Genomic DNA, 16,904 nt, shown 5'->3' on the forward strand with positions numbered 1-16,904 from the left:
GCTCAGGGCACTGCCTTTTTAAAAACGCAATGAACGCACCTAAAAAGGAGGAAGTTTGGCATAGAGAGTGGAATTCATCACGAATACACGCAAAAGTTTGTGCCCGAGTCGGACGCAAAGGTCGCTGGAAGGTAATTGCCCGGCTGACATTGATCTTCAAGCGGCTGCTGCTGCGGCGGCGGCGGTTCATGCCCTCTCTTTGATGCTGCAGCGAGTGCTTGTTGAAAGCGCACTTGATGAATTTGTTTTTTGATTTTGTCACACGCGGAAGTGATGACAGCATACCTTTGCGGCTATGCAAATTCATTTCCTAATTTAGAATTAGGAAATTTGATTGCAATCAAATAATAATATGTGTATTATAATTGGATTGGAGGGAAATGTCAAATCGAAGGATGCTCTTTGTTCTCAAGCAAACATAATTGGCTGATAGAGAGATAAGAGGATGATTGCGAATATTCGAGCACTAATTTTGCGTTTGTCCTTCTCAAGGATGATACAGATATAATTTGGCCTTAAATTTTATTGCATAAAATACCTATAGAAAAATTGTGAAAACTCCTTTTTATCTTGAAAATTCTTTTAAAAAATTGGGGTAAAGGTCCCAGGTTGCAGCCGTTTAAATTTTAAACTCAAGGATGAATTTTAAAGACCGTCTTTGACGAAAATTCTGAGCACACCAATCGATTCCTGTGGGTCGAATTAGGTAAAGTGGAGGTTTTATCCCGCCAAAATGTTTAGCGCGACGTGCGAACTTTTTTTCCCCGCCAAAACTATATAAATGTGAGAAGTGCGCATGCGTAAAAAATGGCTGCATCTGCCAAAGAAGTCATTCGTGCAGGTGGTCTCTCTGCAAGTGCTCTAACCAGCTCTGACGCATGCGCACTTCTCACATTTATATAGTTTTGGCGGGAAAAAAGTTCGCACGTCGCGCTGGCCTTTTTTCTCGGAAAAAACACCCTTTTTACCTAATTCGACCCTCAGGAATCAATTGGTGAGCTCAGAAAATTCGTCAAAGACGGTCTTTTAAGAGTAGAAATAAATCTAACGATCCTTGCTTAAGTTAATTTTGACCTCGGTCTCGCTCTCGGAACCGACACTTTGATAAAATATTTATGCACCGACCGTGTTCATTCATTCGGCCAACTTCTTTGTTTAATTTTGCTTGTCACGGCATTGATTTAAAACGCACTCAACTTCCCATTTAATTTGCATCATATATTTGATCACAGCACGAGCGTGAAAAATATATTAACCCTGTCTATTTTCTAATTTTCTTTGATCGTGCAATGCGAGTTATTTAATGAAAAGATCGTTTATGTAAACACGCTCTGGAGGACACACGTGGCGCTAAACAAGCCAGAGCAGGTAGTTGAGCTTGAACTTTTTCTTACAAAGTCAGTGCATTCGCATCTCGTGACGGCACACATGGTGTTCAATAAACCACGAAAGCCAATGCAACTACTACAATATAATGAGAATAAAACTGCGACCTTCGCCTTGGAAACACGCCTGAGCAATTTCAAGAGCTATTTATATATAGTTGTAAATCGAAGAAATCACAAAATATTAATCGAGTATTTTTAGGGCGTTTCCGCGAAAGCATTTTCTTGTCAAGAATAAACGAGTGATCCACTTGACGATAGGATTCCACGGGTGTTTGCGTAAAAAAATCAAGGTCGCCCAGTCGGCAGTTCGGTGGCCAACGTTGACGTGAACTCTTAATAGCGTGAGAAAAGAGAAGAAGTGAATTCTTCTCTTTCAGCTAGATTAAGTCCGCGATGATTTGCAATTCGAGATAGAAGTGGCGAAAATTGAGAGCCGGACATGCGAACGCAATTTTCGGTGGGCGTTGATAATGGCCAAGGCTACGACTGCAAAAAAATCATCTCAAGTGGCAATGTTGACTTAATGAAACAGCAATTAGTTAGATATAAAATTCAGTTGTAAAATTTATTAGCTTTAAAAAATACATATACGTAAACAAAATGATAACCAGACGGTTAAATAAAATTTCAAATTTCCAACTCAAGTTGGCATACAAAAGGAGTATTACGCTTTGTTTCTTCAACTTGGAATGCTTTCAGATTTCAGTTAGTCAAAGAACAGAGCAGAGAAAATCTCAAAAAAGTTTGATCGAAGACTTAGTTACGTTTTTTTGTTTGTTTGTTCAAGTTCCAGTTACTGGGTGAGTTCTAAATCTGCGTTCATTTGCTGCTCGGTCACTCGGACCGGCTAAACATTTATAATATATTTCATAATAATACACTCTTCTTTCTAATTTTGATGCATTTTGTCTAAACAGCAGGTAACTTATTATTCGTTCAAGCCGATTGTTGCGTTTGCAGTTAGGGAGGCACGTGCAAGGGGTTCTAGTCCAGCTGCCGACTGGGCCGGGCACCAGAAAAAAAATCACAGACGAACCTTCAACTCTTCCATTCGCTGTTTGATTCGCCTCCGCATCTCCCGGTACCTGCAACATATTCAAAATTCGTCTTTTAGTAGTGCTAGAAATTCGACATGACGTGTTACTAACGAGAAAACCGTTAATTTTGGCGGTTTTTTAGTTCAAATCTATCAAAAAGTGTGTCAGGAACGCCTCTGATTGGCTGTTCGACGAAGCACTGGCCTTAATTCGAGACAGCAGCGCCACAGCGATAGCCAGCGGAGGTAGTCAGCAGCCAACCTTGTCGGTTTTAATTGCTATAGCTGTCGCTGTGGCGCTGCCGTCTCGATCTTAGGCGAGTGCTTCGTCAAACAGCCAATCAAAGGCATTCCTGACGCACTTTTTAAAACATTCAGACCAAAATCTACCGAAATTAACGGTTTTATGCGTCTCAACCAATCAAAGGAATGTCGTGACGACTTGTCGATTGTTGAATGAATGATTCGACTATTTATCTCAATTAACGAACAAAATTCCAAGCTCTAAGTGAAAGTATAAAATGTGTCACTCACTTTGCTTTGATTTTTTTGACCTCGTTGTCTTCCTCCTGACCGTAGCGGTCGAGAATGGCCTTGCACTCGGCCGTGCTGAAGTTGAGGAATTGGGCCACCTCGTTGGAGATTTCCTGAGTGCTCTGTGCGTCCATCAAGAACAGTTTGACCACGTCCTCGTGCGGGCCCAGCATGACTCGCGCCACCAGAGGGTAGTCCTCTTCTCTTAACCTCCTTTGCTCTAAATAAGCAGACAAACAAGAGCAGCCCTCAGCACAGATTGAGGAATTTTACATAAAATTCGGACTAAACCACATACAAAATCCTGGTCAGCAGCCCAGAGGAATTAAAATTTTTTTTGAGGAACACAACTGACCTCCATTGTCGTGGACGACGAAGAGAGCAAAGTTGTTGGGGTTACTGTCGACCCTGTACTTTTCGAGGATGAGATTGACCACCTCTGAAGTGTTGACCAGCGAGGTGACCCAGACGCTCATCTGGCTGCCGTGCGGCGGCAGGAAGAAACTCGTCTCCCGGTTGTAGAAGTGGCCGTTGATTGAGCAGCGTCGTTTGATTTTGGTGCGAGACCGTCTTTGGCCAGACCTCCTCCTGATGGCGGTTGAGCCCGCACTCTGTCTCGGCTCGTTTTCCAGCGCCGCCGCCTCTTCCTCAGGGTCGTCAGAGAACTCGGCAGGTGCGGCCAAAGGAGCAGGCCTTCAAACCGGAATGTTAGAGAGAATTTCTCCGAGGGTTTTTTTAGTCTTTACGTTTTTTCGCCATTGGCTTCAACCTCAGGCTCCTCCTCGTGGTTCGTCGGCATGCCGCTCGTGGGCATTGTCTTGAACACCTTGTCGTTTGTGTCTTTCCTTTCGACCTGAAGAAGCTCGTCCAGCTCGTCCCATTGATCCTGCGGAGATAGATTAATTCCATTCAAATCAAGGAAAAATTTGCCGAACGCTTAGAGAATGAGCGAAAAACACCGATTGTTTGGTCTCTACTTGCAGCTAAAGAGTCAATCTATCGATACATAATCTTAGAAAGTAATTTTAGGTTTAAATAAACCTACTGAATTGTGAAAGAAAACTCTAAAATCGGAGAAACAGCAAGAATTCTTTGCTGTACAAATTCTCGACGCTGATTGGCTGAACGCAGAAGCTCCCGCGTAATTTAAAGCTGCGTTGCTAGGCAACCAGAGGCGCTGCGGACATGCGCGTTGCATCCAGCCAATCAGCGTCGAGAATTTGTACAGCAAAGAATTCTTGCTGCTTTCTCGTAGAAATTCGCAATTAAAAAACTGAAAATCGGAGATATCCGCAAGAATTCTTAGCATGAAGTATCCTCGACTCTGATTGGCTGACGCAACGCTCATTGCAGCATTTCCCGCGCATTGTTGTTAGCTGTTACTAGTTATTAGGCAACCGCGTTTGCATCAGCCAATCAGCGCCAAGGATTCTTTGAGCGAAAAATTCTTGCTATTTTTTTAGGTTTGCGTGTTTTCATTCGCAATTAAATCGGTTTAAATCAGATTTAAATGTGTTTCAGCGATTTTAAATCGATAGATCAACTAATTGCCTGCCAAAAATTCGGTTTTCCATTGAAGGATTTTTGCATTTTTGGTTGAATCTCATTAAAATTATATTTTAGTTACGTTAAAAGCGCGATTAATAATATCAGACAACTCAGAGAGTGATGCTGGCAGTAAGATCGGTAAGATCCAAGAAGAGTATGTCTGCTATTACCTCCGACACATAATGATGCAACAATTTTCGTAGGGAAATGACGCGAAAGATAATAATTCGTTATTAAACGAGATGTAAAAATAAAAAAAAAATCGCAATGAAGGTTATCAAGCAAGAATGGGACAGGGACAATTGAACGAATTTTGTTGCGTCATCAAGGAACACTTGCCTTCAATTTAATTTAATCAATTCAAGGACAGGCACGTAACAAAAGTTCTTCTTGCCTCATGAAAAGAAGTTGAGTTGATTTTTTTCTAATTTAATAAAGAAATAATAATTATAGATTGAATTGAAGCAAGCAGATGAAAGGAAGCGGTGATGGCTCGTTAAGTTTATGATGATTTTCCGGCGTGCCTCTCAAAGATAATTACGTGGAAGGCTTTTTTATAAGTCGGCGTCGGCAACTTTAAAGGGTTAGGAATTTTATAAAATCAACAATTAAATGAAATGATAAAAAAATGACTCACACTGGTATTTCCTGCGGAATTGGCCCTCCTGAACGGCTTTCGGTGCTTTTTCTTTTTCTTCTTCTTGAGCTGCACGGTGACCCGCTGGTCGTCGTCCTCCTTGAGGTGGATCATGTGCATGACGCCCCAGCAGATGCGCAGCGTGCCCTCCAACACGAGCCGGCCGTTGACGTACCTGCTCTTGATCTCGCCGCTTTTGCCGTCGCAATACTGGTTGTACACCTTCAACTTGCTCTCCAGGTGAGTTCGCGGCAGGTGCGTCTTGTTTTCCACCTTGCCGAAGCTCGAGTGCGACTCGACCCGCGTGCCGTGGCCGAAAAGTTGCGGCCCGAACAGCGCGCCGTAACATGGAACGTGGCAGTATGGAACTCCTTTGTGCTGAAAAATTTCCAAAATTTATTACAAAATTTAATTGGATTACTTGTTGACACGATAGTGCGTGGAAATAAATTCGATAACCTTTGTTATCATTTTTTACTTCCTTCCGTCAACATTACAAAACTGAAATTTCCGCAAAAATTCAAAATGGAGGAAAATTCTGAGAGCTGCATTTTCTTTTAATTCTCCAGGTTGATTGAAATTATGAACAAAGTTCCCAGTCAAACATTTTCAGATCAAAACGGAAGTGCTGGACTTGATTCTGGATTTCACGTGGGAGGAATCACAAAAAGAAATTTTAAATTGACATTTTTCCCTCGAAAACCTGCGGCAAAAATTGCAAACTAAATACACAATGAAAGAAAAATGCTCTTCAGGTCTTCACCCTCTCATGTTTGACCAATAATCCATGAGTGTCAATTAAATTGATGAGAATTAAAATAATTCAAGGCCGCGGCGAGTCACTCACCTCAGCGTGAAGGCCTGGGTTGAGCCTTTTGCCGCATTCCTCGCACCTCAGACACTCAGGGTGCCAGTCGTAGCCCAGCGACTGCTTCCTCTCGGCTGTCGATTGCAATCAAAACAAACTCGGGTGTAAAAAACGTGTGTGATGTGTTCATGTGTGTGTGTGTTACGTCAAGTTTCAAACACACAGTTGACATATGTAAACAAACTGAAAGATAAAGAGACTGACCGAAATAGACCGGTTTGCCGCATTTGTGGCAGCTCCACATGACGGCAGATTCGGCCTTTCGGCCGCCGACGCTGGTGTTCCGTGCCGAAAGGGAAGGACGACGCCGAATTCGGCGAATTCACTGATTACGGCACGCGGGATGATGTTTTCTGAATGCAAATTCTTGTCAAGAGCCAGCCTCCACTGCTACCAACCGAATCAATCAATAAACAAACGCGAAACTGACTTTGCGAATTTCAATCTTCCAAAGATTACTATATTATTTAAAAATTCAACCCATCAAGAACAGTTTTGACCGAAATTAAATCGAAATTAATCAATCTTTTGAGCAAAACATCGACAAGATCGAGTGCCTTGCGAATTTTTATTATTAAGTTGGCACGAGTTAGCAGGTGCCCGTGGATTCCCGGGCACGCCCACCTGGCTGCAGCTGCTGGTGTCCTCGCCTTGGGTCGGGCGAGCGAGAAGCGCGACGAAAGGATGCGTTGAGCGCCTTGATACCAATGCCCTCGATCAGAAAAAGGGTGGTCAGCTTCATCCGGCAGCTGTCCCACCCGCACTCGTCGACGCCGAAGCCCCTGCCGCCGCCTCCCGACTGCTTCATCCAGCGCTATCTCTACGGGTGGGTCCACCCTCCTTGTTTGCAAATACTAATATACATACCCACCCCGCCGTGGCCTTGGCCAGCATTAGTACCGTGACTTCTAATAAGGAACACACAAGGTCGAAGGGGGTATTTGACCGCCACATCCGGTGACACGCCTTATTTGGTCCTTTTATTTCGCAATTATTGTCATGCCAGTGTCTCATTTAGCATTAATTTGCATCTTTAATTGGCACATCCGCGAAAATTATTTTAAATTTGAAGAATTTAAATATTATTTGGGTTGTTCTGGTAAGATTGTGCTATTTATTTTATTTTCTGTTTAAACGCCAATTATTGGCAGTGGTCCAGCAGTTTGTCTCTCGTCTAATTTGTTGACTTTCTGGTTGCAGAGATGAGCACAGGCGCGAGCAGCCGACGATCGAGCACTCGTGTGGCAGCGCGTGCCAGGAGCTGCCGGTGCGCCACCTGGGGCACCTGAGCCCGGTCGTGTTCGCCGCCTGCACCGGCCCTGATGGCGGCCTCACCACCGTCAACTGCGCCGCAGCCCAGAAGAACGTCAGCACCAGCGACCCTGACGTGGAGTACATCGACGACTCGCGACGCAGCTCCAGCAGCTCTCTGCGCACCAACAAGCTGTCCAGCTTGTCCAGGTCCGTCCCAGTGAAATTGTTTATTTACCCTTAATTTTCACATTATTCTGGAATCGATGCCGTCTTTTGGATCTGATCGGCGGGAATCTATTAATTTCGGAAAATAAAAAGCAGTGAATTAAATTTTAACTCTCCCATTAATAAGCAAAAGTTACAGGGAAGATTTTCAGGTCATTTTACAATTTGAAAAAATCCCGTTTATAATTTATCTTTGATTTTTAAATAAAATAGATAAAATAAATCCTATCCGAAAGGTTCAAACCTCGAAAAAAGGTCAAATTTTGTGCCCTCAGGTCGGTGGACAACTCGATGATGAACATCCGCGCGATGGGCATGACGTACTGCATCAATGAGGCTGACCAGGGCAAGAAAAGCGTGCACACGTCCATATCAGACCTGAACGAGTACATTCACGACATGGAGAGTAGCTACCCCATCATTCCCCCGCCCGAAGAATACGTTGACACCCCGGAAGAAGCGCCACCTTACTTGAGATACACCTGCAGCGCTCCTGCCTCGCCCTTCCACCAGTCTCCTGAACCCATGTGTACGGATTGACATTTTTATAATTAATTCTTGCAGCTTATGAGCTGTTCTATCGATTAATAATCGTAGAAACGCATCGAAAGTTGATTTAAAACACGCAAATATCATATACTAGCAAGAATTCTTTGCTTGAAAACATTCTTGACGCTGATTGGCTGACGCAACAAGCATGTCAGCAGCTCCCGCGCAATTTACAATGCACTTAGTGCCGTTGCTAGGCAACCGCGGGAGCTGTTGACATGCGCGTTGCGTTCAGCCAATCAGCGGCGAAAATTCTTCAGGCTAAGAATTCGTTTCTTTCTCGTCAAAATTCGCAGTTAAAAGTTTATTTAATTGCGAATGAAAACGTGAAAATCGAAAAATTCAGCAAGAATTCTTAGCTTAAAAATCCTCAAAGCTGATTGGCTGACGCAACAAGCACGTCAGTAGCTCCCGCGCAATTTACAACACATGATGCAAGCGCGGGAGTGGCCAGCCAATCAGCGTCGAGGATTCTTCAAGCAAAGAATTCTTGCTGCTTTCTCCAATTTGCGTGATTTCATTCGCAATTATCGGCAATTATAACGTTTTAAATCAACTTCCAGTGCGTTTCTGCTATGGTAGGACTTATTTTAATCTTTTTTGATCATTTTTTTGGTCGCTGGCTCTCTTATGACATTTTTCCCACCAAAACAATTCTTTAAATACAGTTCAGAATTTCCCCTGTTGATAATTTAGCCTTCCAAACGATGGCCCTGCGGAACGTGGAGGTGGCCGGCGTGAAAGACTGGTTTCGGCCGCACCCGCGGGCCTACGGGGCGGCGACCAGTCTGTACGAGCGACACCCCGTGACCAGACAGCACGCCGGCGACCCGATCGCCGACTCGTTCGGGGTGGTCGCCCGCGAGAACAGTGCCATCCTCGTGCTGGCCGACGGCGTCAACTGGGGCGAGAAGGCCAAGTTGGCGTCGCGCTCGGCCGTCCACGGCTGCATCGAGTACCTCAACAAGGTGCTTTACATCGACAGCTTCCGCTCGCCAGCCCGCGCCCGCCCAAAAAACACCTCGGTCAGTATGCGCGCCGCAGCCATATAAAATTAAACATGCAGAATTAGTGCTAAGCGGGGATTACATTTCCGACTAAAATAATCGCTTTATGACCTCCACCCCTCTTGACACAGTAATCAACACCTGAGAAAAATATTAAAAAATATATTTCAATGCCAATTTTTGCAGGACGTGTTTCTTGCACTGTTGAGGTCCTTCCACATGGCGCACAGCATGATCCTGCAAGAGGGTGGCATGCTGACTACCCTTACCGCGGCAGTGGTGCTGCCCCTCCAGGAAGACGACCAGTACGTAGTGTGCGTGTGCAACGTCGGCGACTCCCTCGCTTACGTCTACAGTCCAAGACATGGTGTTCGGGAAATTACCCAAGGTACAGCAGTTAAATTTAAGGAAAAAAATAATTAAAAAACTGCTACGGTTAAAAATATTATTTTTCCACTCTGGGGATGAAATTACGGCCAATAGGGGTTGAGGGGTGGGGTTGAGCACCCTTAAAGCTATTTAAATCACCAGGGGAGGTTAATCTGAGTCGAACGGTATGCAATTTTTGTATTTATGACGCTTAGAACTCTAGATTTGCTCTAAAAAATTTAAAATTTCGAGATTTTCGGGAGCGAAAAATTTATTTTATTTAAATTAAAGACGAATATACCACCTTGAAATATGTACACAAGGTCACAGGTACCCTGAGACAACTTTTTAGGGTCTTTTCGGATTTTTAAAATTTAAAAACTCCCAGAAATTTTCGAAAATGACCCTTAATGACCTTTGACATCGTCCGATGACCTTTCACCTTGACCCACGACCTCTAATTTGGTGTTCATTCGATCGGGCTTGACGAAAGGAATTCATTGAACACGTTAACATTCAAATTGCACATAAAAAAATTAATTTAAGACCTATCGATGGCGAGAATTTCGTCAAAACCGTCCTGCGATTCGTGATTTTCGCTTTTACTTCATTTCTATATAATTAATTTAATTAAAAATGTCATTTCAGGTTCGCATGACATCAACTCGATGCGAGACATGCGCGACGCGTTAGGTGCGCTGGGCCCCGTGGACGGGCTCAACCCTGAGCTGAGCAATTTGACCTGCTCAATGACCGAGGTGCAGAGCGGCGACATCGTCTTCATCACCAGCGACGGCGTTTCGGACAACTTCGACCCCGTGGTGGGCAAGTTCGCCATCCCGAAACGCACGTCGATGAGTTCACCGCCGCTGAGTCGACGGAACCCGAAGGAGCATCCAGGTCTTCCGGGCTCGGCTTCCGCCGGAAACATTCTCGACGGCATCCGCAGGCCGCCGCCGTTCGTCGAGGCCCACCAGCGTCACGAGCTCACCCTCATGCGCATGGAGGACCTGCTCATTCACGGACTCACGGACAATGAACCTCCGTGCAGGTACGGAAATATTTATATTTTAAATTAAGCCTGAATTAAATAAAATATAAATTAATTTTCCGGATAATCAGGCTGAGATTTACGCAGCCAAAGGTAATAAATTATGTTGATGTCTTCTCTAGTAAGTTTTAGTAATTAATTTTATTTTACGTAACTTAAAAATTATATTTAAAAAAATTTGTTTGGCCCCTGGCAGGAATGCCCAGCAGCTGTGCGTGCAGCTGATCGACTTCGCGTCGAAACTGACGGTGGCCAAGCGCAGAATCCTCGAGGACCCGGATCTGTACGTGAACGAGTCGTCCGAGCACGACAAGCTCGAGCTGAAGCGCAACGAGCAGCGGTGCCGTCGTCGCAAGGTGTTCGAGAGACTGGCCATGGTGCCTGGCAAACTGGACCACGCATCGGTGGTCGCCTACACTGTCGGTGATTACCAGTTGTGTTGAGGTTGCGAGAAAAAAAAGAAAGAAATAGAAGCAACGAGTGTGATTCGACTCCGCGAGTGCCAACTCGCGACTCCTGTTCTTGTTCTCGACAAGCTTCAGAGTTTATTATTGAATTATGAATTATTACGCTGTTATTCTTACGAGGAAAGTTTAATTAATCGCATTAATCTACTTGGGAAGTTATATATTTTGAATGCAAATCTATCGCTTTTAGAGTTCTTTTGACTTTCACCGACGCAGAGCTTCGAATCAAATTGTTGATCAAAAAGCCCTCTTTTTAGAAACATTTTTGTCTGGCAGCTCGTGTAAATAGTTGTTGAGCAATTATTTTCTCAATTGTGGCACTTGGTGCGATTTTTACATTTGTTTTGTATTTTTCCTGCTGGATAGGGAACGTTAAAAAAGATACCTTTTGAGCCATATTTGCACAATTTTAGACTATTGCTTTTTCACACATTTCCACGCTTGGTCGGCAGCAAAAAACTCTTATTCCACTAGCAATACATTTTAACTAACAGAATCTCCTCAGATACAAAAAATTTGCTGCTGCCGTAACTCTGCCATCCTTTGTTGATCTCATGTACAATATTATAATTATATTTTCACTTTAAAAACAGATTTGAAAAGGTTGCATGTACAAAATAGTCTGTGACTCGAAACAATGAATATTATACCTACGATGAATGGACAAAATAAAACAGACTTGATTATCAAAAATTCACTCTGTGAGTTTAATGAAACGTACAACCTCTAGCTCAACTTTGGAATCAACAAAAGCGTCCAGTCTCATTTAAGATAAAGAAGAAACAAAAACAGTCATTCCCTAGAACGACGAGATGAGGTGAACGTGGTTCGGGGCTTGTAAAGATCGTCAGTACTGTACCTCTGCTCGACTTTGCGCACTCTGAAATGAATAATTCATGATTTTCCGTCAAGAAACGCAATTACAAAGCTCACATTCTCCTTCTTTTGGGAGGCGGAGTTTGCTGCTGGACAGGCACAAAGCTTTCCTCCGATCTTGCGTCAAGTTCGGAACTGGAATCAAAAATCATCCTCAGAACAAATTTGCAAAGTAACCATGAAACATCACCAATGCGAAGCAGATCTAATTTTTTCTCCACTACAATCATGCAAATTAGTAACCAGAAGCACCCAGGGAATTTTCAAAGATGATTTTTACCATTTCTCCAGCACCACAGACAGCACTTTCTTTCCAGGCGTGTCGTCCGACAGGAAACTGGCGTCTGCTGATTAATTTAAAATTAGAGAAAGGACTAATTGAGTTTTTTTTTGTCTACATACCTCGTTCACTGTGATTCCAGGTCCCGTTATTTATTTTTAAATGCAGCTTGCTCACCGTCCGCGGCGGTGGTTTGATTATTTCATTGGCATTAATCTCCTCCAGCGAAGATTCCTACAAATTCAAGTTGAAAAACAAATCTGAACAATTTCACTGGCACTTACTTCTCTGTTGACGCCCTCGATTTCAATTCCCAGCAGATCCTCAATTTTGATCGCGTCCGAGTTTTCTACTTCGATCTCGTATTGTCTCTTGTCCGGGCAATCTTCAGTTTCAGAATCCGAGATGAGCGAGTCGTAACCAGAGTTGTCCGCCTCCAGTCTGATCATGACCTCGTCCAAATGGATCCGACTTCGAACAGCCTCGATCGATTGTTCCGGCGTGAAGTAGTAGAGATTGTTCGAGTCTTCGCCTTTTTTGTGCGAGGAAGAGCTCTTGCTGCTGCTACTCCGGTGCTTGTCGTCTCTTCTGTGCCTACTGCTGCTGCTACTACTACTGCTGCTTTTGTGTTTTTCGGAGTCTCTCCTGGATGAGGTTCTGCTACGCGAATTTTAGGGCATTAATTTCGACACGCCAGCCATTTATAATAAGTGTTGAACGCCTTTTTGCTCCAATAAATCCGCAGATGAGCGGCAAACCAATTTTTTAGTCTCTACTTGCAGCTAGAGAGTTCATCTTTCGATTTAAAATCGCAGAAACACGTAGAATGCTGATTTAATTGCGGAAAAAATCGGAGAAAACAGCAAGAATTCTTTGCTTGAAGAATCCTCGACGCTGATTGGCTACACGCTGTCGCGGTTGCATGATGTGTTGTAAGCGCAGAAGCTGCTGGCTAGCACAGCCAAACAGCGTCGAGGATTCTTCAAGTAAAGAATTCTTCCGATTTTCGCATTTTCATTCGTTCATTCGCAATTAAATCAACTTTCAACTGCGAATTTTAAGGAAAAAATCAGCAAGAATTCTTTGCTTGTAAAATTCTCAACGCTGATTGGCTGTACACAACGCGCATGTCAACAGCTCCCGCGGTTGCCTAGCAACACGAAATTATGTATTGTAAATTGCGCGGGAACAACTGACGTTTAAGTTGCGTCAGCCAATCAGCGTCGAGAGCTTTACAAGCAAAGAATTCTTGCTTAAAACTTCAATTCGCGTGTTTTCAATCTACTCAAAACGAGTTTCTGCGTATATAAATCGATATAACGACTATTTAACTGCAACTAGTGATTGAATAATAATTAAATGCATTGAAAAAAAGCTTGAAATGATTTTGGCGGGTGAAAACTGATTCGATTTACCTGTGACTAGAGCTCTTGCTGTCCTCTCTTGCTCTGGAGCTGCTGCTGCTGTGCTTTGAAGTAGAATCGCGTCTGCTACTGCTTTTGTGCGAGGATGACTTAGAGGAAGATGATGAGGAATGGTGTCTTTTCGAGCTGCTGCTGCTGCTGGAATGTTCCTTTTTGTGTTCAGACTTGTGTCTTTCGTCCCTGCTCCTCGAACGCTCGTCTGTCCGTTTTTTTGGCTGCTCAGAAGTCTTGACAGGTTCTTTGGCAATCTCGACTGGTGGTGCTGCTTCTTCAGATTCAGGAGAAGCGACCACAGGGGTCTCAGGGACAGCTTGCGGCTCCTCAGGCCTGGCTGGTTCACAGAATTCGACTACATCCACAGGTTTTGGCGCATCCTCCGGCTCCACGGGCTTTGGCGCCTCCTCTTGCACCACCGGTTTCACTTCCTCTGCAGGTACGGTACTGATCTGGCACGAGTCTTCCTCAGCGACCTGCAGCTCGGGACCGTCCGAGTCTTCGCCGTCAGACATTTCCGGAGTTTTCGGCTCCTCCAATTCCTCTTCAGATTCTTCTTTCTATAAGAGATACAATAATATGACGCTACTATTTTTTTTTAAATAAGACACTCACAATCAGCATTTCTTCCTCTTTGAGCCTCTGTTCCTGCAGGAGCCGTTCTTCCTCCCTCCGCTGTCTCTCCTCAAACTCGAGTCTCAGTTTCTCCTCCAGTTCTGCCCTCTGCCGCTCTTCGAACTCCCTTAGCCTCTGTTCTTCGAGTTCTCTCAGCTGTTGCTGCTCAAACTCCCTGCGTCGCTGCTCCTCGGCAAGCCGGTGCTGCTCTTCCAACTCCATGCGCTGCAGTTCCTGCTCGATTTTGAACTTCTGCGCCGCCAGCTGCTCCAAGGCCAGTTTGGTGGCCTCTTCCGGATTTTCCTTCCTCTCGAGCTCGACCACCTCCTTCTTCGAGTACTCCAGCTCCATTTCGTCGAACTGGCTCATGTTCTGGAAACAGGAGAAAGCGACAATTTAGTGCTTTGCATTTTAAACAGCATGGTAGACTTTAGATTATGTTACCACAAACAAAGCGTCGGTTGCGTTCTTTGACTACAAATTGATGGATGAAAAATGGAATAAATCATGCATTATCATAGGAGACTAAAGAATTGACAGATGAATTCTTACGTTGACAGGAATTTTCTCAGGAGTTTTCTTGACCTCATCTTCCTCTGAAGAGCTGCTGTCGTGATTCTCACACCTCCGACTAAACCTGCAACAAATGAGTAAATTTAATGTTGTCTTATTTTATGAAAATAATTCACTAGGGAATCGTTATTAGGAAAATTCGCTGTAAAACAACCGCGACCTAGCAGTCACGTGACTCATTCCCGCCATCTCATTGGCCGAGATTAAGCGCGCATTTCTCGTTTCTCCTAACAGTGGCACGCACTCTACTGCGCATGTCACACGCCTCGGAGTGGGGGTATTACAAGAGGAGGGAGAAGCTCTTAGCCAATGAGGTGGCGGGATTGGGTCACGTGACTGCTAGAACTTAGTAAGACAGAGCTTCTCTGTCTCTCTACTATCGCTTGCTGCTCCTGCCGCGTTCTTTCCAACACAATATTTTTCGACGCGAATTTTCCATTTTAGTCACAATCACAGGATAATTTTAAACATTTTTGATTTAATCCGATTCTCACCTATTGTACCCTCCACTGTAAGGGTAGAAGAAGTCATTGTCGTTGCCCCAGGCGCGTCCGTTGAGCCGTCCACCTCCGTAGGAGGGCTCGAAGCTCATGGGCCCGTTGCTGCTGCCGCCAGGGCCGTCGAAGTCGCCGTCCCTGCGGCGGTTGTTGGGAGTATTGTCCTCCTCGGGCATCTCCTCGTCCTCGGGGATGCCAAGTTCTTGACAAATCTGTTTGTCCACCTCGGGTGCTATCTGGGAGCAGACGTCCGGCGTCAGCACCTGGTTCAGGACCGGGCCCACGTGAATCAGACGACCCCTGAAGTAAACAAAACAAATTATTATCCTCTCGAAGCAGACGCGAATCGTGCGGAACCCACTCTGTCAGGTGCCTGCGGAGGCTGTCCCTCAGCTTGTTTTTGTTCAGCTCGTTGCTCCACTTCTGGCCCTTCAAATACCGGTTCACCGCATTCTCCACCCTTTGGCGCATGTTCTGGTAAGCCGGCTGCACCAGAAATTTGTGTCAGAACCTCGACGGACAATCGTCTCTTCTTTCACACTCACCTTTGTGTCTATGTCGGCGAGGATTTCCTTCCGCAGCTGGTCGAAGTAGCCCTTGGACTTCATCTGACTGATGATTCGCGCCGTCAGGTCGGGGTCGGCCTCGTAGTGGTGCGCCAATTCCGACACATAGTCCGTCATTGTCGACGACGGGACGAAAATTCACAGAATTCGCCCAGTGCGACCAAAACAAACCGCGAGAAACAAAGCAATATAAATGGGAGCTGATGCTAGGTGGGCGTGGCTCCTGCAGCCGACAGCAGCAGGCAGCCAGCGCGCGGATGTGAAGGAGGCGTGAATTCAGGAGGAGAGATACTTGGTCATTCTTCTTCCAGTTTATGAGTTTAAAAATGATTAAAATTATTTAAGTGGTGTGAAATGATGTTTAAATTAGTTTATATTAATTGTATTATGTAAAAGGTTGTTAAATGTTGCGTTTTTAAGGGAAAGAACTTTACTCCTCTCTCATACGCCACTTTCATCTGGGAAGATGAAATTGATAAAGCGTAGCCGGCGACCCGCAGAACACCAGAGTTCGCAGGGAAGCATAACCGACATGAAAAAAATACAATTTTGTGTATTGATTTATTTTTATGCGCCTTGGAGTTTCATTATTAAAATTATAACAGTGCGAGAGAGGTAACTAGCAGCCGGCCTGATACGTCGTTTAATTGCGCTTGCTGTCACTGTGGCGTTGCTGTCTCGATCTTTTGTTTATTTCCTCATCCAATCAACGTTAATTTTGACCAAAAATCGCCAAATTAACGGTTTTTAGTAGAGAATTATGAACTAAAAAGTGGGTGCTGCAACAGTAATTTTAATTATAATTCTTCAAAGAAGCAGAATTGTTCTCGTACAACCATAAACATTTTAAATTTTCTGCGAATTTCTGATCCCAAAATTATGCAAGCTTTTAAATAATAATGTTTATGTCAACATCCCACGAATCATTCACGCATCTTATCAGTGGCAGACTGGCCAGAAAACCCATGAGATCACTCAGATTACAAGATTAAAAGGAGTCCATACAAGAAGCAATGACAGTTTGAATCTCGATGCATCCTGTCGTCTTCTCTTTGGACGAGAGAGATGGGAATTCCTGGCATTTACTGTTATCTCACTGTGTTCACTCGAAAATGGCTTTTGGGGCTTTTCCATTGGGCGCAAAGT

General features: G+C 44.4%; 3 protein-coding genes across 9 annotated transcripts; 1 reads left to right on the forward strand and 2 right to left on the reverse strand.

Annotated features, from left to right (window-relative positions):
• Window positions 1-1,927: 1,927 nt before the first annotated feature.
• On the reverse strand, window positions 1,928-6,393 carry Rassf (Ras association family member). Its single transcript, XM_065484734.1, has 7 exons — window positions 6,216-6,393; window positions 5,991-6,085; window positions 5,144-5,521; window positions 3,705-3,844; window positions 3,314-3,651; window positions 2,959-3,178; window positions 1,928-2,473 (listed from the first exon to the last, which is right to left on the reverse strand). The coding sequence occupies exons 1-7, from the start codon at window positions 6,253-6,255 to the stop codon at window positions 2,413-2,415; spliced, it is 1,272 nt and encodes a 423-aa protein (XP_065340806.1). The 5' UTR covers window positions 6,256-6,393; the 3' UTR covers window positions 1,928-2,412.
• Window positions 6,394-6,635: 242 nt separating this feature from the next.
• LOC135941458 (PP2C-like domain-containing protein CG9801) lies at window positions 6,636-11,630 on the forward strand. The gene is made up of 7 exons (XM_065487010.1): window positions 6,636-6,837; window positions 7,212-7,472; window positions 7,766-8,019; window positions 8,736-9,064; window positions 9,233-9,434; window positions 10,064-10,466; window positions 10,663-11,630. Exons 1-7 carry the CDS (start codon window positions 6,719-6,721, stop codon window positions 10,907-10,909), a joined length of 1,815 nt encoding a protein of 604 aa, XP_065343082.1. The 5' UTR covers window positions 6,636-6,718; the 3' UTR covers window positions 10,910-11,630.
• On the reverse strand, window positions 11,617-16,000 carry LOC135941457 (biorientation of chromosomes in cell division protein 1-like 1). 7 transcript variants are annotated; one of them, XM_065487003.1, is made up of 13 exons: window positions 15,738-16,000; window positions 15,554-15,678; window positions 15,190-15,492; window positions 14,675-14,759; window positions 14,567-14,596; window positions 14,123-14,494; window positions 13,505-14,067; window positions 12,374-12,746; window positions 12,212-12,323; window positions 12,090-12,156; window positions 12,000-12,029; window positions 11,867-11,944; window positions 11,617-11,813 (listed from the first exon to the last, which is right to left on the reverse strand). In XM_065487003.1, exons 1-13 carry the CDS (start codon window positions 15,873-15,875, stop codon window positions 11,726-11,728), a joined length of 2,364 nt encoding a protein of 787 aa, XP_065343075.1. In that variant the 5' UTR covers window positions 15,876-16,000; the 3' UTR covers window positions 11,617-11,725. The 7 variants fall into 7 exon arrangements, with proteins under 7 accessions (XP_065343075.1, XP_065343076.1, XP_065343074.1 ...); XM_065487004.1 differs by having other exon boundaries at window positions 12,090-12,153; window positions 12,374-12,749; XM_065487002.1 differs by having other exon boundaries at window positions 12,374-12,749; window positions 15,738-15,999.
• Between the last annotated feature and the right edge of the window lie 904 nt (window positions 16,001-16,904).

Source organism: Cloeon dipterum, chromosome 3 (assembly GCF_949628265.1).
Source record: "Cloeon dipterum chromosome 3, ieCloDipt1.1, whole genome shotgun sequence".
NCBI lineage: Eukaryota > Metazoa > Arthropoda > Insecta > Ephemeroptera > Baetidae > Cloeon > Cloeon dipterum.